The sequence below is a fragment of the Grus americana genome, chromosome 1 (assembly GCF_028858705.1).
Source record: "Grus americana isolate bGruAme1 chromosome 1, bGruAme1.mat, whole genome shotgun sequence".
NCBI classification, from domain to species: Eukaryota; Metazoa; Chordata; class Aves; order Gruiformes; family Gruidae; genus Grus; species Grus americana.
Genome location: NC_072852.1, coordinates 2,473,726 through 2,499,631, shown reverse-complemented (window position 1 = coordinate 2,499,631; position 25,906 = coordinate 2,473,726). Strand labels below are relative to the sequence as shown.

Genomic DNA, 25,906 nt, shown 5'->3' with positions numbered 1-25,906 from the left:
CATCTTCCAGCGCTAAAGCCGTCAGGTCTGTGGGGACATACTCAGAAGCCTTTACACTAAACAAAAGAGCTATATCAAGTAGTCGAGCTTTTCTTGATTGGGGATTTCTGTTTGTATAAGGACTGAAGTGATGGGAACTGATGGTATCATCTGGCCGTTTGCCCGAAACAGCCCATCAAACTCAGCTTGGTGTTGCAGTCACCTGTCCGACTGGTACCGCCAGTAACTTCTGTTTAGCTGAAACCTTAATATTTTACTGAAAAAATGCCCCAAACTTGGTGTTTTCTCTTTAACAGTAGTCATTCTCCATTTTTGTTACCTTCCTGGATGTTTTCTATGCTATATAATGTTTCAAAACAGCAGAGAATTAATGCTTTTTGTCTGGTATTTGCTGTGGTTTTGTCTGGTTTTGCTAAGATTTTAAATGCACTTAGTGTAGCTAAATCTCCATTGAGTGTCCCAGAGCTGTTTACACTTTTTTTTGTGATAATTATAATTTTAATCACATTTTGGGTCACCTAGAGAAGAGCTTAAACCTTTATTCCTGCTGTTGTCCCCTGCGTACAGCTCCCTTTGGACTTATTTTGTACAGAAGCAGGTCTATTATCTTGCATATAGCCACAATATTTATCAGCAGTGTGCTCCGCAGTGAAGTATCAATCCCGAGGTAACTGATAATGTAGCCAAAATAATTCTCTGTAGTCAAGTTTTTATGCAAAATAATGTGTTTTCTGTTACTTTAGTACCTATTTGATCGGTCTTCAGTAACAAACGGTCTCTGGTCTATGTGCTGCAGTGAATGTTTTAATTTAATTTTAGTTATTGTATTCTGTATGTGTGTCATGGTCAATACATTTTGGTACGGGAGCATCAGTAGGTCTCACTTTGGCAGAGAAGAAAGGAGTCAGAGGATGGACTGGACTGGGATGGGTGAGAAGTAGGTTTTTGTTCCATCTAGGTCATTATGTGACCCGAATATACTGAAATATATACCAGTTTGGTTGCACGTAGTTGTGGAAGTAGCCTCTTTGCCTGGCCACCTTATCACAAGGGTGGTAAATTAGGGATCAGAGCTGTGCCTTGTTGGTTATCAAAGAGCTTGGCAGGAGAACATCATCTCTGGCTGTCCTTTCTGTTGACCCTCTCCCAAAACACCCGCTGTTGGGGTGGGCAGGCTTTCTGGATGGGGAGGGAACAACCTGGGGTCTTCCAGGTGTCTCTCTTAATTTGAATGTGTCTTCAAACCTTCAAGAACCTATAGTCTTGGATATTTTATCTCCAATTACGTGGAGTCTGAACAACCAGTTTGGGATTTGCCGTTCTGTCAGTAACCGATATGCAGTTCGAAGGATTTCTGATGTTTCATCAGTATTTCCTTACTTTGTGTGAGCTCACAAAAAGGTTCATTCCAGGTGCTTGGACGTTTTCTGACTGAGGTAGAGGGAAAAGAACAGTTTAGGATCATACAAAAATGAAACAAGCTGAAATGTAAATTTGGACTGAATGTCTGTAAAAATTTTCTTAATAAGATTTCGGAACTTTTTTTTTTCCTTCTGTCAATTCATTTTTTTGAGGAGGGAATTTCAGGTAATATTATCGTCATCATTAAAAAAGGAGCAGTTGATGTTATGCACTTTCAATGACATGTCTTCAGTTCCTTTTAATGATGTTTTAGAAGACATCTGATAACAAGAAGACAGAAGAAAGCCTAGGGAAGGTGAGAGTTGTAGATTTCTAAATCAATCAGTATAGCTTTTTTAGGTTTTATGCTTTTTATTACACGCTTTCAGCCTAGGTAAGACAGTCCTCATAGCCAATTAAGTTGTGAGGTAGAATGAATTAAATTTGCTGAAATGGTTTGCCTTTTTTTTTTCTTTTTTAATCCAAATGACTGTCATTTACAAAAAGATACTTCATTTTACCGAAAGTGCTTTTCTGTCTAAGGGGAATGCTTAATTGCAGCCACAAATCACCTCAGATGCTTCCATAGGAGGATAAAACAAGTTAAAAATTGTGCATCATTTTGAAAATGCAGGTTCTGAATTCAGGATAAGATGCAGATTTCTATTTTTTTTTTTCCCCCACGTCTGCTCTCTTCAAGAACTCCATCCTGGCCAGACATCTCATCAAAGTGTCCTTCGGAGCAGTGACATCCCCACGAAGCCTTTTTAGGATTTCAGGCAATTCCCAGGGCTATCGACAGTGACCATCACCCAAAATCTGGTGACACACCTGGCTCTGCATTTTTATTCAGAGAAAGCATTTTTGCGTTTTACAGGTCTGACACATATGGCGGTTATGTTAAATAAGTGTAATTGCTCAGCGTTAGGGGAGTTTTCTATCCCGAATGTGCCACGTGGCTCATTCTCTCACATTTGGAGAGTACAGCCCACGGCGCATTAACCTTTATAGGTTTTCCTTCAGTTTTTGTGTGCCGGTGAGAGATGATTTTAAATGCGGTTGTTGATACTGTTTCAGAAACCATACTAAATTACAACTGAATGGTTCTTTTTCCAGTAGAATTATCGGAGCAAATGGAAAGTGAATCAAAGCTGTTCCTCCCAGGCCTTCTTTATGGCCCCTTTTTACAGTGAGCTATATCTCAAATTTCACTCTTTGGAGAGTAAAACGAAAATAGTAGGGTATAAAAGAGCTCAGTGGCACAGCCTTTCACCATCACAATGGTATTTAATTGCGGGGTTTTCTAGGTCATTTGGATTTACGCACATGCGGGTATGTCCACAACCAATTTAAAGAATCATGTCCGGACTTTCCCTGGTGCTCCGCTTCATTCAAATGCCCAAAAGTTTTCTCCATTTTGATTTTTACACATTTTATATAAGCGTGTCATTGACCAAAATGTGATTTCTTATCATGTACGCCGGTTCACACACAGACATAAATGTTGATCTCTGGGATAGCCATGGGTCAGATTGCTTTTCTGACATCTTAATGGTTGTGTGGATGGCTTGGATGAGTAACATGGGAACATTTTTGGAAAATACTCTCAGAATTTTTTTATTTTTTCTTTAGATGCTGTTAAACATGTTTTTCTTTATAAAGACTGAATTATGTTTGAACAAGTTAACCGGCAGTATTTGAAATTTAAATAAATAAATAGCACAGTGTGTGACTGTGAATGTGTGTGTGTGTCTGCCAAGCAGAAAATAGAGAATATCTCTTAGGTCTTTAATGCCACCCAATACTTCCCAGTTTGAAAACTTCATTTTCAGTTTCTTGTAGTTTGACTAGTCTTTAATTGCCAACTGGGGCTAGATACTTTTTTTTTAGCAAAATGCATCTGAAATACTTGTTCTTTCTGAGAATGAGAAGAAGGAATACTTTGTACATGTTGGCAAGTTCTGGTGACCTTTTCTTTGGCTGGCAATTTGCGTCTCTACATTTCTCAGTAAGAACTGTTGTGTAAAGGGTGCACCTTTTGCCGTTCCCCTGAAAATAAACCGAAATTTGGCTTAGTTATGCCCCTTTGGAGAAGTGTAATGCTCAATACTCTCGTAAGAGGCTGCCAGTTTGTACCAGTTGAAGTTCCTGATGGGCACAATTCTGCTCATAGCTAACCAGAACCCTGCTAAGGGCAAGGACCTTGGAAAGGTGCTGATCCCTAAGCCAAGGACTTCCTCCCCTCGCAGGGGTTTTTGGGCTCCCGTACCTGCTGGGCTCCAGCAGCCTGGAGGAGGATGCTTCCTGATGTAAGTGCCAAGAAGAGAGGAGAAATGTAGAATGAACAAGTGCGATTGGGAACCAAGGAAAATAAGAGAACTGGTGGCCAAATTCCCACAAACAGGAGTCGTATGAAGAAATGAGAAGGCAGGAGGAATGAATCTTGGAAGCGGTGCATCTTTGTGGCAGAAGTGTCTCGCTTGGTGTCACGGTGATTCACGCCGATGACAGTTGGCTGCTGGTGTGTGTTACTCCAGTCATGCGACAAGAGTTGCAAAGTCCCAACGCTGTGCCACGCTGTGACATCCCCTGTCTGAACACCGACCATCCTGTTCCTGGGACCAGACAAGGATCTGCTGATAAGAGCAATACTGTGCTATGGTGTAATTAAAAATTATACCATGATGTCATGCACAGCAGGCCAAAGTAAGGTGACATGAGCAACTCCAATCCTGCTTTTCCAAACTTGTCAGTGTTGGATTTCACACCGTTAATTCTCATAAGAAATACATAAAATTAATGTTTTCCATTAGATTAATCTGTTCTTAATGACGTTCTGAATAATCCTCCCACTACTGAACACGTAGAGCGCATCGCTGTTACAATGCAATGTGCTAGAAGGATTCTTGGTGCAAATCTGCCGTACATCTGTACCTGGAGCCTTGCGATGCTTGCTTGGGTGCCCTGGTCGTGTGCTCAGTGGGGTTTTTCCTCTTGGTGGGATGAAGGTTGGCGCTGCACAGTGGCTGCCTTGGGTGCTCCCTTTGCAGAGCAGAGGTGGGACCTACCCTGACCAGTGAAGACACGGTGTGGTCATCCTTGAACCTTAGTAGATCGTAGTAAATTGGATCCCAGTCGTCCTTTTAAGCTGTACTAAGCGGTAATGTAGTTGTACCATTGGAGTATGAAATTTCTGAACTCTTAGGGCTGTTCCCTACTGTGAGAGTTGCTCTGACATCCATACAACATGTTTCTTTACCTTTTCTCTCCTTCCATTTCCGTTGGTAGAGATCTCTTGATTAATGAAGACTTCAGAAGTTGTCTGTTTTTCATTACCATTATCATTTAATCAAACTATCAAACCTTGAACATTCAAACTTAAAGTCCCTCATCTATATCCTCTAGTCCTCCACGCCGTGCACAGTTTCATTCTTAATAACTTTTTCCCGATACCAAGTTTAAATCTGCTTTCCTAAGCTCTTGACCATTTGTTCTTTATCACAAGTGTTGCTGAGCACTCATAAAATCCCCTCTCACAGAGTCATCGCTATCTAGCAGCTTTCTCATAATCTGTGATTACTTTATGGTTTGTATCAAGTAATATAGGGGTATATTTTTGATCCTTACCAGCATTAAGTGCAGCACTGTTGTCTTGTTTATACCAAGAAATTAAAGCCTATTAGAACATGTCAACCACCAGGACTCAGTTCTCTAATCAAGATAAAGTTTGCTGGAGATTAAGGCACGGGTCTTTAGGAGAGATCTTAAATGGTGATTAATGCCACGTACTGGGAATGAAAAATTCTTGATTACACCTTTCTCTAGCACTGACCTTTCCTCCAGCCTCGCACAAGCAATTTAGTCTCTGCTATAGGAAACTCTTAGAAGCACCATCAAGCTGTTGCAGGATAAGGAGTTGGCGGGGGTCAGCACAACGGAGCTCTAATAGTTTGCTGCTAGTTTGTATGTGGCTGTTCTCCCTCTAAAAGTTTTCTTCCACTTCTGTTGGCTTAGCCAGTTTTAAGCATGCGCTGGATTTTAAAAGTTGTTCACTTCGCTGAAAGTTGCTCGTTTCAAATTCAAGCTGCTCTGCCTCTTCTTTCCCATCTGAAAGAGGTACCATGGTGTTTGGCTGCATGGTGCGGCTATTGTAAGAGTTAATTCACATTTTTTTGGTGAGTTCTATGCATCGAAAACGCTGTGTAAATAAGCTTATAAAGAAAAAGCGGCAAATTTATTGGCAGACACTAAAAAGATACAGTAAGTTAGTTTAATATGGTCCCATCAACCTTGACGATGTTCCCTTAAGGACATCAGTGGTTGTGACTCAAAGCTGGTGACATTAGGTCTGTTATTTCAGAGATAAGCTCATTGGAGGTCTCTCTGCTCTTTTCCCGGATGACTTTGCTGTTTCCCTGTTTGATAAAGCCGATTCACATTATTGATCTGTGAAAGCCAGGGAATAAAACTGCCATCCTTTGCACTTCTCTCCATGCAGCATCTCTCTTTGGAGAGGCAATCTTCAAACTTAATTGCGAACGGATCCCCCCACGGAAGCAATAGCTGCATCAGCCCAAATGTGTCACTCTAGACTGATGGAGTCAACACTGCAGAGGCTTTAGGGAGCAAATTGTTCACATTTGAAAGAAATCATGCTACCAAAATTGACAGGAGCTCCTCAGTCAGTCCTCTGAAGGAAAGCTGTCTCCTCTGGAGTGCTGAACGTGGAAGTAGAAAATTACGGACAATTAAGCAGACCTTGTTGAAGTGTTTGGGAAAATGGTTAGTGGTAAGGCATCTCTAATAAATGCTAACCATGCTGGAACAGTTAGAGATGTCTCATGCAAAAAACAAGACTTTCCTAGTGAAAGAGGTGGCTTTCAGGGTGCAGAGGGTGTTGCTACGTATATTAGGAGATCCAAGGTCAAACACTTGCTTCTGCTGCTGTGTAAAACAAAGATAAAAACAATCCCAGCCCATCCAGGAGTGAGATTAAAATATAAAAGATTGTGAGTCACCTGCATGCATCGATGGACAGCATCGATCCACGTTTCTCCCTTTTGGACAACATATCTCAATCCGTTATGACTCCCGATACTCAATTCCTAATTATTTTGATACATACCATTTTGAAAGGAAGACTAATTTCATTGCCTCGGCAGTAAGTTAAAGAAATGACGAGGTAATTTCTAGAAGAAACTCCTATGTGTTAAACAGATGGCATCACTGAGATAAAGATATTTTGCAGGAGGAGATGGCAAACATTTTGTGTTAAAATATTCCCAGATTCGGCATGCTGTTCTTTTGCGTGTGCAGGAATGGGATCCTAGGATGAAACAATAAAAATATAGCGTAATACAGACATACATAATGCAGTATGATATCAGCCTAGTACATGGGCATTGCTTTTTTCAGTGATATCTCTGGACTTCGAGCTGGAATATACTGCTGTTCAGTTTAGAGATGGGGAACCCACCCGCGGGAATCGAGTGACCAACACCAATAGGAAGTTTGCCTTTTCAGAGGGATTTCTGGCAGCCTGAATTTTTTATGGGGGTCTTTTTTTTAAAAAGAGGTCTTTTCAGTAAGTCTCAAATAGAGCAGTCAGTGATTTTTGGACAAATAAATATGAATTTTGCCCGGGTTGTGGATCTTCACCAATTCCCCATTTTGTCTGTTCTTCTCCAGCCGTTGATTCTTTGTCTCACCAGCTGTTGACATTTAATGGTGGGGGGGGATTATCCTTTTTTGACCTATTTTTTTAGACCTTTTCTACTCTTCATGCCTTATGTCGTCGCAGTCTATAGTTATTCCCTCACAGCTGGTGCTTGGCTCTGGGATGTACGAATGGCAAAGGCAACACTAACACATTTAGAGTAACTACATGGTTCAACTACATTGCATTCTTCCCCTTCTGTTTTCCAGATTTATCCAGGAGATAGAGCACGCCATGGAGCTTGGCCCAACCAAGCAGTGTCCGCTCCGTGAGTTCCTCACCATGTACATCAAGAACATCTTCCTCAATCAGGTCCTGGCTGAGATCAATAAAGAGATTGAAGGCGTCACAAAGGCATCTGATCCCCTGAAAATATTGGCTAATGCAGATACCATGAAGATCCTAGGTGTGCAGCGGCCTCTTCTGCAGGTAGGAGCTGAGTGAACTGCCAATATGTCCCTTACCGTCCATGTCTAGCCATAACCTGGCTGTATATCCAATGAGGAAAGACATGGACCTGCTCAAGCGTGTCCAGAGGAGGCCATGAAGATGATCAGGGGTCTGGAGCACCTCCCCAATGGGGACAGGCTGAGAGAGTTGGGGTTGTTCAGCCTGGAGAAGAGAAGGCTCCAGGGAGACCTTAGAGCAGCCTTCCATTACTAAAGGGGCTACAGGAAAGATGAGGAAGGACTCTTTACCAGGGAATGTAGTGATAGGATGAGAGGTCATGGTTTTAAACTAAAAGAGGGTAGATTTAGATGAGATCTTAGGAAGAAATTCTTCTCTGTGAAGGCGGCGAGGCCCTGGCACAGGTTGCCCAGAGAAGCTGTGGCTGCCCCTGGCTCCCTGGTAGTGTTCAAGGCCAGGCTGGATGGGGCTTTGGGCAACCTGGGCTAGTGGAGGGTGTCCCTGCCCGTGGCAGGGGGGTTGGAACTGGATGGGCTTTAAGGTCCCTTCCCACCCAAACCAGTCCGTGATTCTAAGATTCCATGACCCACCAAATCTGTCTCAACCCTGAGTGTAGAGATCTACCCCAGTGTCACTGCTAGTATACTCTTTCCTCTTCTGATCTCTGTGTGTGGGTATATAGGTATACACGTGCTCTTAAGTTTTGGTTGTGCAAGAGGGTACGTCTCTCTTGCTACGTATGTCAAGCTAACAGCATCTCTGCGTCTTGCCGAGCATATGCCATTATTAAAGCACCTTGTAGCCACCGTGACAACTTGTTACCAGATCTCTTAAACCCTTACCATAGAAGTTGATTTTCAAGATTTTCAATAACGTCTGCCTCCCTTAGAAGTTCTGGGGACACTTGCAAATCATAGAGCCATGTGATCGGACTAAATACATGTACCGAACTACCAGGAGGAGCAAAGATGAGCTCTGCTGCCTCCCGAGTGCAGCGTGTTTGTGACTGATGCGATGCTGTTGCAGCGAGGCAGCTGTATTGCTTCCTCAGCCAGATAAGAGAGATTTCAGAGATTTGGCTTTGAAGTTTGAGTATTTATATGAGAAGTCGCTTCTGAAACAGCTTTTTTGAGCTCTAATGTGACGTAGTGATAATAGCAACAAGCACAGTTCTCGTCCCAACTACATGGGTATCAGGACAGTAGGGAAGCCTCAAAAAAAGTTCTGAATTATACACGTTGCATGGGACTGAAAGGAATCGACTGACTGTCAGCTCTGACCCTTACTGTGATTTGCGTCAAGCTCTTTTAATCCTTTTAAATTATTCCCTCTTATCTGTAAAATCACCTCCTCAGGGATGAAGAATATTTGCGAAGTTCTTAGGAAGTAATACGCACCTCCCAAGGTTTATATGGCTGCCTTCTATCTTAGTTTATGACTATAAAATGTGTACATTATAATGATACATAATAATAGTAATAACTATTATTATTGTTATTATTTGAGGGAAATTGCTAGGATTTTCGCATGTATTAATGGTCAGGAACGCTATGCCTGTCTAAGTGCCGCAGGTATGGGATGGTTCTTTCAGAGGCAAAGCAAAATTAGATTCCAGTGGAGAGTTTCAGAAGTCTTTAGAGGGGAACAGCTTTCTTAGAAGGGTGGAGGAAAGTTTCTTTACGTGGTTTAGAAAATCTCCATGAGTTAAAATGATGTTTTGGAGTGGCACAGCATCCGTGAACTGTTTCCTTCCCAAGGTACAGCTTTACCAACCTCCTCAGAAACTCGGTTACCAAAACCGAAATGTGGAGGGATACAACCCATTGTAAATAATTACCAACGTCAAAATTGTTTCAGTCTCAATGTCTGTGGAGCACGCACGACGTAAGATGAGAACAAGGCATTGCCACAGGAGCAGTTTGTGTCTGGATATCTCATGTGGAGCCCTCTCGTGAGCTGAAGGTGGATCTGATGGTTTGGTTGGTTTTTTTTTTCCCTTGGTGCTGCAAAAGTAGTGCTGATCAGGTATAAGGTGTAGTAGAAAAAATGCAGCAGGAACAGTCATGAAACAAGAGCAGAGTATTGAAAACAACTTTCGGGAGAGCAGAAGCGGGTTTTGGAGATCAAGAATTTGAATGCGTTGGCTGAGCGGGGATGGCCGGAGCACAGCAGAGCGGGGACGCACAGGGAAAGGAATTACAAAGTACGCCCTCATTTTGCAGTTATCTGCAATGCCGGTAATTCCTCACCCTTGCGAATGCCTAGAAAAAAGAAATAGGCCAAATCTGTGACACACGGAGAAGTCTTCCAAGACTTGATTTTCAGAATAGGGTAGGAAAAAACCCAAATTTTAGGGTAGTTCTGGCTTCCGCAACAGGAAAAGTATCTACAGATTGAAACTATGAGCTACAATAAAAAGCAAAATTCTACTTATTCATAGTCTGAGGAGTCCATTGAAGATGCTATTTGAAGATATAAATAGGTGTAGTCTGTGGTCCGGTTTGTATTATTTGCCTTTCTTTTGTTCTCTCTTCTGAGAATTAAACTGAGTGAGAACCCAAAGTCAGCCCGCGCAGGCGTCCGACCTTATTGAGAGCTGAAAATACTTCACGGTAATATTAACACGCAAGCTTTGGAGCAGGACCATGGAGGCTGTTAACCTTACAAATTTGTTTTGGATTCTTAATGCGATAATGTATTTTTGTGGATTGTGGCTTCATTTGTAGCCATGAAAACGCGTTCTATAACATCAATATATTTTCTTAAAGTTCATTTGGGGTTGAAGAGTCAGAATGGCTTGGAATTTTCTTGTCCAGTTCCTATAATTTGTTTCTCATGATGGATGGAAATCATTTTGAACTGAAATTATTCTTGGTCAAAATGTACATGGTCAGAAGGTCTGCCTGTTCCCGACATTATAGAAGGGTAATTTTGTGAAAGAGAAGAAAAATTGCTGCCTCTTTGAACCAAGTCATCCAAATAGCTCCCTAAAATAATTTTATTGATTTTACATTAAAAGAAAAAAAAGGGCTATTTCTGCATTGACAGTGCTGGAGCCTGAAATTTTTGCCCTCATCACCTCATGGGTACGACGAAAATACAGTGTGTAGCGTGAATGAGCCTCGCACCTCTCTCCCAGCGCTGTGTTACTTTTCCCTGCCTTGTGTCAGTCACGGACGGGTTCATGGTTCAACGATCCCACTCCTTTCTATCCTGAAGATCTTTCTGAAGCTTCTGCGGCAGGAGCTGGCGCTGTGATTTGAACATGACTCAAGGATTTATCGGTTCCCACTGCATAGGCTGATAATAGCTGCTTTTTGATAACTATCAGCACATGTTTGAACTGAATTAGCTTATAGATAAGAGGTTTTCTAGCATCCTATGCCATCATGTCCTTGCAGATGAATCATCCGTTTCTGTAAAGATTATGCTTTAAAAAAAAAAAAAATATATATATATATAGCTGTCCTTTGTGAATACTCATTTGAGTAGGAGCATGGTCTTGTTTTCCATTCTTCTGTCCTTAAATGTAAAATATTGTAAATCCCTTTCCTCTTAAGAGTGACCGAATAACCGTGAAACTAATTTGTCTCAAAATTATTCTGCATTAAACTTTGGGCTGTAATTGTTTAAATCAATACTAAATTAGGCTACAAGCAGCTCGACAGCTTCTTATAGCCTGTTCTTGTACGGTTCATGTCGAGGCGATAAATCTTTCCAGCTAGGTGGTCACTACTAATACTGGCCTTAAAAATGTGCTGCCTTCTCTCCGTCCAACAAAAAAAGTGCAGGTTGCTTTGATCTTTCCACTCGACAACAGCAGAGTAGGATTTTTCCTTTAAACCATCAGTGTGACCTCGTTTCTTACAGCAGTATTGTGTAGACGATGGGCGTGATAGTTTTCTGGCCAAGCTCCAGTGGCTGAAAATCCAGTGAAAAACTCCTTAAAAAGTCAGAGTGTGCAGCTGTTTGCAGGTTAATGACTTGCTGGGGCTAATTACCCCGTCGCCCCGCACTGCTTATCCCACGTATTAAGTCACTCACTTGTGACTTTCCAAGGAGACATCACTGGTAGCTTTGGCATGTTTTCTACCCATCGAATTACTGGTTATTAAGAAGAAGAATGGTCACAGTGAGTGGCGTTTAAATGGCTCGCCAGTAATGATGGGTGCACGCTTTGATAGCGGGTGGATGTTATTATTTATTAGTGCAAACAAATCAGTTGTCTTTTTAGGCTGGCTTCCAACAATCAAAATCCATTAAGGAGCAGGCATGGCCGATCAACTGAGTTCTTCCCATTCAAGGACACATGTGATTTTAAGGCAGCACCTGTGGTTCTGGTCTTTTTTGGGGGAGCGTTGGTTGGGTTTTTTTTCAGTGACATGGTGTCTGAAAGAGTATGAAGTGCTTTGCGATGTTTTCATCTCATGTGTGGTATATCTGTTTCCATTGCACAGCCGAAATGTCAAGCGGTTAAGACCCACCGACTGAGTCCGTGGCAGAATTTCCAGTTGAATCTTCTTTTTCGGTTTGAAATGAGAGAAAATTATCTCTCCGTGGGAGTCTGAATCTCCCTATTAGTTTCAATATTTCTTTAGATAATTTTTCCTCTGGGGGCAACTTTTAGTGTGGTTACTGCCTTTTTCTGGAAGCTTTTACAAGGCTCCTGTGTAAGTCATCTGCAGATGTGCAAGTTCTCCACTGAGGCTGATAGTGGAGCTCTAAGTTACATAAAAGCAATTGCTAGCTTTAGGCAAACTGTTATGGCAGTGCTTCAATTTATTTTAAAAATCAAATTTAACTTTCATATTCAGTAAAACTTAGGTAGGAGACGGCTTTAAGTTGCATATGGACATATTGAAGCAGCGTACCTTGCAGGCAGAATTATCTTCTTCCACTCCAGAACTGGAAAGGCAAAGTCAAGTCGCACAAACTGTCCCATGGATGTGACTCATGTTTGACCCGAAGGAAAAAGGCATTTGAGGTCTCTGTAGGCTAATAATCCCTGCAGTCGCTGGGTGTCTCTTCCATACGTAGGTGCAATCTTGTGTTAGAGTCAACCAGAATCCATATAACCCTCATTTGTTCAGTGCTGAATCCCAGGTTAATAGTCCCCGATGACCTGAAGCTCAACACCAAGCTGGTCTTGGCCACGTGGTTTCCATCTAGAACATGTGAGAACTGCTGTCACATGCAAACAAGCATCTTGAAAGCTGGTAAAGTCACAGCTGTTCTGCCTGGAACATGGTCTATTAGAAATTAGCACCGCAGAGAAAAGTAAAAGTCTTAAGTGTTGATTGAAAGCAGTGAGAGTTGGGTGCAAAATGTCTTTGATCATGGTCCTACCTGAGACCACCAACTTGTTTTGTTCACCTCAGCAGGTATGTGTCATATGACAGCAATATTTGGCCCATATGAACCCAGATTAGATTTTAACTTCATAAATGATGGGTTACTGTTATTTCCAGATCTTTAATAACCATTTTTTTGGTACTTATATATGCAGTATCATAGGATTGTAATGATGTTAATTGGAAGGCACCTCCGGAAGTCGGTCTAATCTGCCTGAACCTCTGTCCCAGAACCAAACTCTGGTGAACACCAGATCGGGTCAGTCGTGGCTTTGTCTCAGTGAGTCCTGAAACTTCCAGAGATGGAGATCCTCTGGGCAACGGTTCTACATTACTCTCCTACTTGAAGGCTTTCTCCTAGCCAGAATTTTTGGCCGCTGTCCCTTATTATGTCACGTGTGATACATAGAACAGACCAGGAGTCTTTATTTAAGTCACGTATCATTTTTTATTTGTGGAAATGTGAAGCCCACACACAGTGCAGCTCTTGCATCTCTGTAAGGCACATTAGGTGCGAAGCTGAATAACTAAACCAATGACCACGTTATGGCCTTCACGCTTCTGCCTGTGGTTGTATCTTGTTGTGGCTGATCTCTGGTTTAAATTACTCCGGTATTATTACAATATACATCCCCGTTTTGTGCCGAGGGGGTCAGTCTAGCCACAATGGCCTTGACAGTACTAGAGATGAAAGTCTGTATGGAGGGGTTGTGTCAATGAGTCTAATCAAAAAATATTATGGGCAAAACAGATGAGTTAATAAAAAGAGATCACCCAGTCTTGTATCTCTTAGTGATTACATTGTGCTTTTGATTAGTAAATCTTAAATGTTTTTTCAAGAATTTAATTTAATGGGTAAAACTTGCAATTCAAAGACTGCCTTTCTATACAACTTTATATCTGTGTCTTTGTAGTGCATCAGCCAACATCATTCCTAGGGTCCAAGAGCTAATACTTCAGGGTAGATCCATGCCATTTGCTTTGCTTGCTCAGGGTTGAGTCTGCCAGGTTATTTCAGAAGATGACCTGAGCTGGGAAAGCTCTACTTCCAACCTTAAACTCTAGGTTTGGGCTAAAGCGATGACTGTTGCTCTGAATGTCCTTGGGAACCAGAAGCTTCAGGTTGAAAAGCACAACCTCCTGAGCTACTGGTGCTGAGAAACCTGGCTGGAACGGGGTCAAACCTTGTGTTTTCAGGGGGGGTTGGAGGGTGCAGACCAGCTGCTGTCTGTTTTGATCTTTCTGCAGCAAGATTTTTTGGGTGGACAAGCTGGAGAGAAGTGATGGTTTCTGACACATCTGCTGACAGAGACTGAACTGCATTAGCACTCTGTCAATCCCATCTTCTAAGAGCTGCCTTTTTTGAGACTTGTTTGACTTGACCAGCTATCAAAGACATCCTCAGTTTTTGGCCTGCATGGGAAGAGCAGCAGGCACTCAAGGGAGAGGTGGACAGCTGCATGGCCAACGCGGATCAGCAGGGATCAGCTGCTCTGAGGGAGCAGAAGGGGCATTAAACCCCCGAGGTCACCCTGGGAGCTGGAATGAATGCGAGGAGAGGTTGGCTTTGCCTCTGTGCATTTTCCATCTCTGTTTTTTTCTGGTCATTAGTCTGATAAGTGGGACTCAATCCAAAGTGGAAAGAGAAACATACTCCAATTCTCCCATGCTGGAGATGGCCTGGTTAAAAAAAAAAAAAAGAAAAAAAGAAAAAAGAAATAAAAAATAGCTGTCACTGTTTCCTTGGCCTTGAAGATTGACATCTCAGTAGCAGGTCCTGTCCGTGTCATTGCAATTCCCTGTACACCTCCTGGATTAATCCTGTCTCCATAGATGCAGTATCTATTGAGCTGGTAGGGCTTTTATCCCTTTTCTTTTGCTCCTGAATTAATATGGGATTTTAGGGTGAGGGGAGAAACCACATGCAGAGTCCGCTTCATTCTTTCCCATTCTTTTTGATAGGATTTTATATTAAAATCCTGCAATCATCATGCACGCAACGATTTCTGGCTTGGCCAGAAGGCACCAATTCACGTAGGGAGGCTGTGGGAGATGCACCAGCGTGGTGCTGGGAATGCCCCCAGGGTGCTGAGCCCATCAGCTCCCGCTGCTGTCTGTGAGATGCAGAGGAGCATCCACACCTCGCAGGATTAAACCCTTCTAAGGGGACTTTGCTGTCGTGGCATTTACAGCGTTCGCCCTCACCCTGCACTGTGCGGCTTTTTATTTTTTTAGTAGCAGTTCATCAAGTAATTGCTAGACCGGTAAAACCACTAAAACTTCCCTGTAAGTTATTTTATTTTTAATTTTTTTCTTCTCGCAGTCTTTTTTTTCTTTTTTTTTTCCCCAGAAGTTGGGAGTAAACCACATGGATCTGCCCCAGCCTCGGTCACCAGGCCTTGATTGATTATTTTAATTACCAAACCAGCCCAGACAGGCTCCTCCAGCAGTAGTATTGCTCTCATAAATCCTCATTTTGCCTCACACGGCTGAGCCCACATGGCTGGTGTCAGAAACAGCCCCTCTTATCTTTCTGTCCAGAGGAGAAGCCATTTAGCTTGGCCACCCTCCTGTTTGTTTAAAGCTTAAGCTGCACATTTCTCATTTGCAATCTCGTTAAGCGTACAGCATCCGTGGCAGGAGAGCACGTCCCAGGGACGCGGAGGCAGAGCTGGCCTTCTCGTTAATCCAGGGGTGCTTCTGAAAAGTAAGCGTGACGTCTCAGATGCAGCCACCACAGAAGCGACGCTTCACCCGGCTTTCCTTCCTTCCCTCCAGCTGCCTTTTTTTCCGAGGTGTTTCTTCACTTTTAAACGGGTGTTTTGACTTCGCTTGGGTTCTTTCGGTGATGGATGACCAGATCTGCAGTGGCCAGGAGGCTCTTAGCATCCACTCGTGAGTACGTACCAAGGCAAAGTCTGATGAACTGCGCTTAAAGGAGATCCGTATCGCTCCGGCGCCAACAGCCCTCCAGGAGTTTCTTTCATATCTATCTTTTCACTGGGAAAGTTTAATTACTTGCTTTGTCGAAACACAGCAGTGGTAGAGTTTGGGGTCTTGGTTGGGCTTTTTTTTTGGCTCTCTGTGCACCCGTTTGCTGAAGGTTGGGTCTCTCTATCACAACAGTGCAGATTTTTTTCCCTTCCCTCTGCTCGGTTCGCTTCGTGAATCTCAAATCCAGCCTGTAACGCAATCTCGTGCAACATGCTTTATAGATGGCTTCAAGAGAAGAAACTTCCCTGTGTTCTTGCCAGGCTCATTGAAAGTCACATTCTTTTTTTTTTTTTTTTTTTCCCCCCCCTTGCATTTGAAGCCTGGGCCCATTTCATTTAGGAAGAATAACTCTAATTTCTAGTTTTTTAAATGTTTTCCTAATCAGAAGTGCTGTATGAGAAGAGCCATCGCATTTTAAATAATTGATGGCTACTTTATTGAGTTGTCAGCACTAATTCATCCTCCTTTTGAAGTGCTCAGATGTTCAAAGGAGTAATCCTTTTACAACGTGCTCATTTTTTGAAGAAAAGTTCATTTTTATAATTACTTTTTTTTTTTTTTTTTCCACTGCAGAGTGTAATTGTAGCTGTGCAGCGAGGGGGAGGGATGAAATACCTTCCAGCTCACGCAGGCTCTAAAATGCCTTTATTACTACTTCTGCTGCTAATTTCTCTGCCTCCCTCCTTTTGCAGGGGTTTAATTATACCTGTTTTAAAAGTGCATTTTGAAATATGACACCAAGTTCTCACAGAGAACAAAAAAGAGATTAATCTATTGTTAAAAGGAAAGGTAAAGAAGCTCTATTATTTTTTTTTTTTTTTGTCAGGGGCTGCCCCTCCTTGCCAAGCAGCATTCGGTGGGAGGATTGCAGAGAAGTAGCTGTGATTTTTAAAGGAAGGGACTTGTCAACAGGAGAATTAAGAAATGACAAACAGATGCAGAGATGCTGCGATCAGAGTATTCCTTCTTGCACGGTGGGTTTCCCCTCCTTCCCTCCGCTAGCAGAGAGAAAGGTTCTTGCTAGAGTGTATAAACTTTGCTAGCAGTTTAAAGGTTAATAGCACTCTAAATTACATCTGAAAGAATTGAGGGAAGGTAGTAAATTAAAAGTTTCCCCTCTTGTTACTAGTCTGTAAATAGACCCTTTCCTTTTCAAAGAAAAAAAATAAAATAATAGTTTCGCTCACACACACAAAGCTGTCAGAACGGTAATTTTTTTGGAAATGATCTGCTTTTGTGCTGTGGTTTTTATTTCCATGAACTGCGTCGTACAGAGGGTAAAAGCTTTTCCCTTTGGGTGCGTAAAGGTGCTGGGTGGTACCAGGTTCTGCAGCCCCAGTTCTGGTCATTATGGGCCTGATCCAGGACTCGTTGGGGAATTTAAACTGTTGGGATGGTCTTTAATTAAAATATTTGGGGACCTTGTCTCTCTGAAAAGTAAACTGATACACGGAGTGGAAAATAGAGTAAAATGATAGAACTCTACGGGAGAGCCCTCCCCCAGGCTGTGTTCTATTTTAATTAATTAGGTGCTGATTATAGCTGCTGGAGAAGGTAAAGAAAAGAGAGAATTGAAAAGCATTGAATTTGTGAAGATGGTATCCTAGATTCCAATCTCATCTGACCTTGAAGTCAGTGGAGTTACACCGGATTTCTTCCAGTGCGAGCGAGACGAGGTCTCTCCCATTAGCTCTAAATAATATCTGTATTCAGTCATTTTAAACATTACAGGACAGAAAAAGATACGGCCATTCAGCTGCATCCGACTCCTGCTTGCATGAATAGCATCAGCCTCAACAACCTCTTGAGTCACATACAATTAAAAGAAAAACAGGCTTGAAAATGAGGAAAACCAAACATTCAAGCCTCCAAGGGAGCTCCAAGGCACTTCTAGCAGAAGGCGCTGAGATTTCTCTGCTTAACTGTATATTTTCTCCTGTAAGGGTGGTGTCAGAAGCTCTTTTCCAGGTGCTAATCAAATCACTGATCTGAAAATAAAACTATATGTGTTTTGGGTCTTCCTAGAGTTACTCAAAGACCTTTTTCCTGTCCTCTAAGCAGAACCACTTTGGCTTTGCTGTTTGCGTTCCCACTGTTACAACAGAGCGCGATCTGCGCGATCAGGGAATGGTGTCGGGTCCCAGTGGGTGATGTAGGAAAATGGTGCGGTGGTGTAACAGCTGCACTTGCAGGCTTGTAGGGATGTATGCTTGGGAGAAGTGTTTGGAAAACTCCATTCCCAGATCAGCACAGGTGATCTCATTGTAGAGACTGTCTTCAAATGAAGCTGCATCTGAAAGGTGGCTCTTCTGCCCTCGTTCGCTTCTCCATTTAAAGCCCTTTATCTCATTCCCAGGTTAAAGGTGGCAGCCAACATGGACCATTTATTTTGTGCCTTGGACTCTCGCTGGGTTAAAAGCAATATTTTGACGTTCAGATTCATTCCTTCTAATATTGCTTGGTATTTGGGGATTTTGATTTGATTCCTAGTTCTTCCCGAAGAATTTGTGTTGTAAGATGTGCTTGTTTTCTGGTGTGTAAAGCCCGTCACAATCTGCAGGAGCGTGCATAGGAGCAGCCAGAACATCATCCAGATTTCATCTCTAGTGCTCAGTCTGAACTTTAGGAAGAGTGGCAAAGCAAATAATCATAATCATAATAACATTTCTTACATTGGTAGGGCTTGGGGAGTAGCCACATGCTTTAGAAAGGTAGGTGAATTTTCTTGCTTTTGGAGAGTTTATACCACAACAGAGGTGTGGGTGTTGGGTCAGCTCCTCAAGGAGTTAACAAAAGGGCTGTCAAAGAGTGACCAATAGCCCATGGCTTCCTAATTAGCACTGTCTCTACAAATCAGCTACATTTAAGAAATGTCCCTGCCCAGAGCAACATCAAATGCTTCTGGCCATCATGACGCTTTTTAGCCCTTCCTATGAACCATCTGCCAATAACCACTGGAAAGGACAAGGAATGGGACTTAGAGCAATCGCCACACTGCAAAGCAGAGACTGTAGTCTGAACTATCAAAAAAAACCAAAAAAAAAAAAAAACAAAAAAAGAGAGGAACAGGAAGAAGAGGTTAAGATTAAGTGGCTGATGCTCTGAAAATAAGAACCTGCTGTTAGATCAGGGAGGAATATCCATGACAAATGGACTCAGGCAAGAAGGATCTACCCGCTGCTGAGTGTAGACCAACAAATAGCTGGAGGGTGTCAGGGCTTCCTTGGTCTTTTAGGTTCTTAAAAATAATTTGGCAACACTCGCATGGTTTGTCAAGCCAACAAAATCTCGTTTAATTGAAATGAATTGCCTGTGTGTGTATAAACGCATATTGAAGTTTCTGTATCACGGCCTCAAACCGGTAATACAGGCTTGAGCATCTCTTAATTGCGTTCGGCGTTGCATTTCACAGCTGGGCTGAAGAGCAGCCAGAAAAGCTGCTTTCCATCAAGTCAGGTTTCAAGTGAGGGGGTGCAAGTCCTCCTGCTAATTTTTATATTAATAATTCGCCATGACCCGGTGGTCACTGGAGATATGAAGAAGAACTGGTTGAAGTTTTGAAAAGGAGAGAAGGACTTTTCAAATCAAAATGTCAATTTGACAGCTAATGCTGTTTGACCCAGGAGTTGATACTCTCAGGCAGGTTACATTTGGGTGTCTGGAAACATGTGAGCTTCTCAAATAAACTCAATTTTTGATATAATGGGAATAAGAACTCTTGAACATTAAAAAATCCAGCCTTGAGGAGAAGGTGGCATTTAACAGAACCTTCACTTTTGTTTTAGTGAACATTGGTCTTAGCCTGACACAGTTTTATAACCTTTAAAAAAAAAAAGAAAGAAATTGCACTAATGGAGCCGAGAAAGCAAAATCCCTTGATAGTCTGCAGCTAAGTTAGTGCTCCGACTCCTTTATACATGACTCAGAAAGGAAAAGTTTTGGGCAGGGCTCAGACAATGATGCCAGATCTGTGGCAGCATGAAGCCTTCCAAAAATGGTCTAAAATACATATATCTATGTATTTTACCTTATTTATTTATTTACTTATTTATTTATGGTAGCTTGAGCTTGAGCCCCAAGGCACCGAGCTGTGAACAGTGGCAGAGGCAAGAAGGGAAACGTGTGCCGACAGTATTCGCAGGATGTCGTTGAAGTAGACGTGAGGGTTTGAACTCCCTTGAGATCTTCTTCTTCAGATACTCGGTGGTGGGCTGGTTTGAGCCACCTTCACTTCTGTGCAATGTGCCTTTCCCGCAGGCTGTTCCCCAAAACTTCTCTTTTTGGTATTTTTACATGGGTATCAGCTTGACTTTTGTCTTTTAAAGTGCATTTCCACCCTGTATCGTTTGGCAGTGATCCATACTTAGGTAATGAGAGAGGTTGTTTTCCCTCTGATGAGGAAAATTGTTTTAAATGTTTTTCTTCTAATAGGTTAGCAAGTGTTGAAATTGATGTAATGAAATAATGACAGGGGAGCATCTCCCTGTGAGTTTACTGCGGTGGTGAAAAACATGCTTCTTGACAGACTTCGGCTTTTTCTTCTAGATTCATTCCCTTGCACTTGCTCTTTTGCTTTGCTCTTAATAATCAAACAGCTTTTGAAGGTGTAGGGTGGCCTCAAGGATATGCTCTTTAAGTCCAGTGTATCTCCGTTAACTGGTACCATCCACACCAACCTCAGCTACCAGGACCAGATCTGTACTTGACCGCTTGCTTTTGCAGGAGATGGTACACATCATTGCCTCTTCCCTTCCCCTTTTCCTTCCCTAAATCCCCACTGACTGCTTATAACTTGTAGCCGTGACACAATTTAAGGTTATTTACAGATTATTCCTTACTTGCCTTCTTTAGTTGCGTCATTTCTTGCAGGTATGGTGGTAGCACAAGGCTTCAAGAGAGATTTGAATGAAGGTGGGGATGACTTGGCTGACCAGTGGAGGATTTTCCATGCATAAAAAATCATAAAAATCCTGAAGGAATTATACTGGAGATACATAAATGACTGGCTCAAGATTAGCGTTGACACCAGAGGAGGACACAACACAAAGGCAGGCAGTGGCATAGTAGCTGGGAGAGAGAAGAGTGTGGCCGAGGAAGCTGTTCAGTTCCCATCCCAACCATTGATTTATTTTGCGCATTCAACTTTTTTAAGAGGCTACTAACACTCAACTCTGGGTCCAGGTTGTGAGATAATCCTCTTTTTGAGCAGGACTCTGGAGGAATGGAAGGGAACTTGGGAAAGAGCCAGTCGGAAAGTTCATGGCAGCAGAGGCAAGGAGCAGGTGTTTACAGAGCAGCTTCACAGCTGAGTTTGTCATACAAGCTTGGGTCAAAATCAGCTTGTCTGGGGTTTTTTTTTTTTGCGTCTGATTCAAGGTGTTGAGTTTGGGTTGCATATGTTGCTAGCAAAAAGGAACTGATTTTATTTTGGTTGATATTCTGGCTGGTTTCGTGGAGCAGGTCAGAGTAGACAAGGTCTAACACAGGAAAAAAAATTGTGGCAGAATTTTGTGGTACCTTTGTGGTATCCGTAAATCTTCGCTTTTGGAGCTTGGCATCCACAGGCGAAGGGGAGGAATAGAGGAAAATTTCCAGAGGTGGGAATGGAGAAGGGCAGTATTTGGGAGCTGACAGCCTTCTGTGGGTTGACTTTCAATGAGAACATCCTCTCCAGAACGTGCCGTTAGCTGTCCAAGGCCTCTTCCCTGCCTCGTATCCCGCCTCGCTGAACATGTGTCACACAACGTAAGTCCACAACTACTGGCTGGACCCATATCCTTGCAGTAATTAAACATAAAGGTCATTTATTACGAGCATTAGTTCATGCCCCCAAATTCTTTTTCCTGTTTAATTGCATAATAAAGCAGGAACAGTCCATTTTTAAGCACCTTTATCATGATAAAAATAGCAGTCAAGTCACAATTTAAAGTGTTTTTCACTTTTGTGATCTGCTTTCTCTTAGCTTTGCCATCGGTTTATGATCACATGGAGCCTCCAGCATCCTTCCTGGTTTATTTTTGTGTATCACGCTTTTAGGAAAGGAAAATGAAAATAGAAGGAGCAGAGAAAACTTGAATACTGTAATTGCTTTTTCAATCAATTTTAGAGAGCTGCTGTAGGAACAAAATGCAAGAGCGTTTAAAAATATGTTTATGTTTCCAACTTATTGCAGGAAAATGCTCAAATCTCTTTTCTGCTGTCTTCTAATGTAGATATCCTTGGTGCAGCAAATTATTAAATGGATGGTGGGAATATTTAGGTAAGGCCAATAGAAATTGGTCAATAAAAGCATGCTTCCCGCTGACCCTTTTGGAACCTTTTGTGTACTTTGCTGTAAATGCATTAGCACCATTTTTCTTGGGTGACTTCTATAAATTGGTTCTGGGCGAGATATGCAGGGTCACAACACAGGGTGAAACCCTCACTTTCTGTATTCAGAGTTTACTCCACGATTACTCACTGAATTTTCCTTAGCTAAGGAGGTCTACGAAGGCAAACATCAGGATTTGTCCCTTTTCTAGAATTCATGAGCAGCTTTGCATATCAGCAGCATCGGGAAATGGGAAGGGACATGTGTGTTGGTGGTGGCCACAGGGCTACGTGGTTCCTGGAATGGAGAGGAGAGAGAGGCTTAAAGGTTGTGGTTGCAGTTTAGGGGAGAGATGAGAAGGGACCATATATTTGTATAAGTGCCTTGATTGCAAGCCCTGTTCATGACGTTGCCATTTGAGTTTTCTCTCTGATAAGGAAATTCCAGGGATGACTCAAAAACCTTCATGTTGAAGGTTTAAAAAAAAAAAAATATATTTAAAGCAAAAATAAATCTTACAGTCCCATAAGTGACATCTCCTTTTAGGGGGTTATTAAATTACAATTTTACAAAGCCATTGGCAGAGTGTGCTGGGGATGCTTGGGGCTGGATGCTGGTACCCTGGGCAGGCAGAGATAGGGAAGATGCAGTGCTTCAGCTCTAAAAGCTTCAGCTCTTCACAGCCTCAAATTGCTCCAGGGGAGGTTTAGGTTGGATATTAGAAAAAATTTCTTCACTGAAAGGGTGGTCAGACATTGGAACAGGCTCCCCAGAGAGGTGGTGGAGTCACCGTCCCTGGGGGTGTTCAAAAAGTGTGTAGATATGGCACTTCGAGACATGGTCTAGTAGACATGGTGGTGTTGGGTTGATGGTTGGACTTGATGATCCTAGAGGTCTTTTCCAACCTTAAAGATTCTATGATTCTAAATTGATGTATGTATTGGGACAGCTTAAGGCTCGAAGGATTGAAGATCTGTAGCTCAGGACTAAGGTGTGTTGACAGACGAAGGTAAATGAGTCTGGTAGCGCATGCCAAGCAAAGGGTTTGCCCAAAGCATATCTATAAGTAATATTTTCATGAGCACTTGCATCCGTGTTCATTTAATGCAGGAATAATCAGATTTCTGTGTCTCCTATACATCCTTCACGTTTAAGTCAAACATGCCAGCAAAAGAAGATTGAATACGTTGTAGTTAATGGGGCTACGTTTTGGGTAACCACAAAATGACAGAGGTGGGTTTTCAGAATTATGTCGTTCAGAGTGATTATTATTTAATGTGTTTATTCACATGTCGATGAAATTTAGGTGCAACTGTTAGAAAACACTTATTTTATGGAACTGATGATGTTGGGTTTGTGTGAGACAGAATAATGTTTTGTTTTCAGTTCTTCTGATTTTACTAGAAACAAGCTTTTTTTTAAAAAGCATCTGATGTGGGTTCTGTTCGATTTTCCCCAAAGTGTTTAATGTTGTGCTGCACGGTTCAAATAATGTGACAGAAGGAGCCATCAGGAGTTCTCACTCAGGGTAGGATAACCACTTATCTCCAAGGGGGACACAGTATCGCCCAAGGAGTCTTCAGATCTGAAGGAAGTGTATACAGGAGGACTTTGGGGGACACAAGAACACCTTCTGACTTCTTGGAACAGATCAGGCATCGCTGAGAAGCTGGCTGAGAGCCTGGCCAGTGCAGGACTGTGCCCTAGTGATGAAATCACCCACCTGCCCGCCTGGCCCCATGTCCCCCACTGGCATGGGGTAATGAGAAATGTTAAAAAAAATCTGACAAGCTGTGATTCTGTCATACTGATGCTTATGGGCTTTTTTCTCCTTTCATTCTTCATCTTTTAGAAAGCCTACTTGAGCATGGGTATTTCCCCACAACTGTGATGTCTAATGCAGCAGAGCTTCCTTGCAGTCATTCTCACATTTTCTATCATACCAATGTTATTGAGAAAAAATGTGCCTTATAATCTCTTATGTCCGGTGAATTTTAAAATTCAGTATCACTTACAACAGTGCAGATTGGGCCAGTATCTTCTGAAAGCTCTAATAAACATGTGGCAGCAAATTAAAATTACATGGCTGAATGACTTACTGCCCCCAGCCATCTGCCCTGTCCCTTCCATGGTCTTTGCTGGAAAGGTGAGCATATCTGATCCACAGTTGCTGAAAACCTCTAGTTTTCACGGTATTTTCAAGCAAACATACCATGATCTCAGTTTACTTTAATATATGATGTGGAATGCTGTGAAGGGTTGGGAGAAAATTCACAGGTGGGTGAGATATCCCTAGATCATGCTGTCAAGTGGAGTAGAGGAGATGGCTTGGCCATCTGATTTTAATCCATCACGTTATCTCTCTGAGCCCCTGGAGATGTTGAGATCTACACCCCTACGTGCCATTGGTGGGAGCAGGACACTTGGCTCCTTGGAAAATCAGAGCTGTCATCTATCCCGTGCTGAAGGTTGTCAGATTTGTGTCGTCCTGCTCACTCCTCTTCAGCTCTTGAACTTTTAAGAGATGATTTTTTTGATCTGGCCCCATGGCTTGGACAGCAGGTGCATTTGTGTGGCGAACAAAACAAACGGTGGTGCTGTAAAGATGTTGCCTACGCTTTGACTCTTTTCTAGAAGTAGGAATTTGGGGAACATAAGAGCTACCATAAGAAGGCTTACCCAGTCTTCCCTTCCATCTTGGAATGGTCAGCTAGAAGCGCCGTTGGAGCCTGCTGTAAAGAATAAATACAGAAAATAGACTGTGGGAAATCTTCCCTATTCATTAGGCTTCATGATCCTCTCTGATAGTCCAGCTCAATCACTAAACGCTGCGTGCAATATCCTTTCCAGATCACATTAAGTCTGACAGCTCTGGATTGCCTTGATAGATGTGTAAACCGTCAGCCCCGTTGTGAATGCCCCCAAAACCCGTGCCTCCCTGATACCTTCTGTCGCCGAATCTAATCACGTGCTTCCCGTGTAAGTGAATTCTAAGCTCTCATTACACGTCGAATAAAAACTATTTGCTTGTTTCGGTTTTGTATTGCCAGTAATTAATTTAGAGTCCAGCGAGGTGTGAAAACAGGTCTGATATTTTCCCTCTAGGCTGGATTTAGAAGCACAGTGCTGAGCAAGCTCTTGGGTCATGAAGTCCTGGTCCCTGCCATCAGATGCACAGCATCATATAATCTGCTTTTCATAAACGCATGTCTTCAAAGCAGCCAGGCTTGCATTCCCCATAGCTCCTGTTGAAGGGTATGTAGAGTTATATCGCTTTGCTGCTTCACTATCCCTCAAATTCCAAGCACTAATAATACTCAAGGCTGTTTACCAGTGCCTGCTCATGCAGGCTGCTGAGTTGGGTTCACCTGAACTTTGCCGTCTCTCCCTTAGGGCTGCAGTGGTGCGGGTAGCTTGGAGTCATCTGCAAATGCGTCTGCTCAGAGCTACTCAGTCTTTCTGCAACGCAGTAATGAGTAAAGAATGCCAGATTTGATACAGAGACTTAAGGCAATCGTTTTCAATTGCGAATGGGACATTTTCAGTGGCAATACTTTTGGCTGTCTCTTGGCCAGTTTTTGTTCCAAAACTTTGCATCTTGCTCTGGGACTTAATTTTAGTAATTTCTTCTTAAGGAGTGGACCAACGAAACCTTTTCAGAGGCCTGTATTTATTTAGCAGAAAGTTGAGCTGTTTTTCAAAGGACTCAGGCTTATTATAAGCCAT

The 25,906-nt window shown here is 42.4% G+C and overlaps 1 protein-coding gene across 1 annotated transcript in view; it reads left to right on the top strand.

Annotated features, from left to right (window-relative positions):
* Positions 1–25,906, top strand: part of EXOC4 (exocyst complex component 4) — a 404,878-nt gene that overhangs the window by 286,926 nt on the left and 92,046 nt on the right. Inside the window, exon 11 of the mRNA XM_054837585.1 lies at positions 7,327–7,546. Coding sequence (XP_054693560.1) covers positions 7,327–7,546 — 220 coding nt within the window. The remainder of the gene's footprint in view (positions 1–7,326; positions 7,547–25,906) is intronic.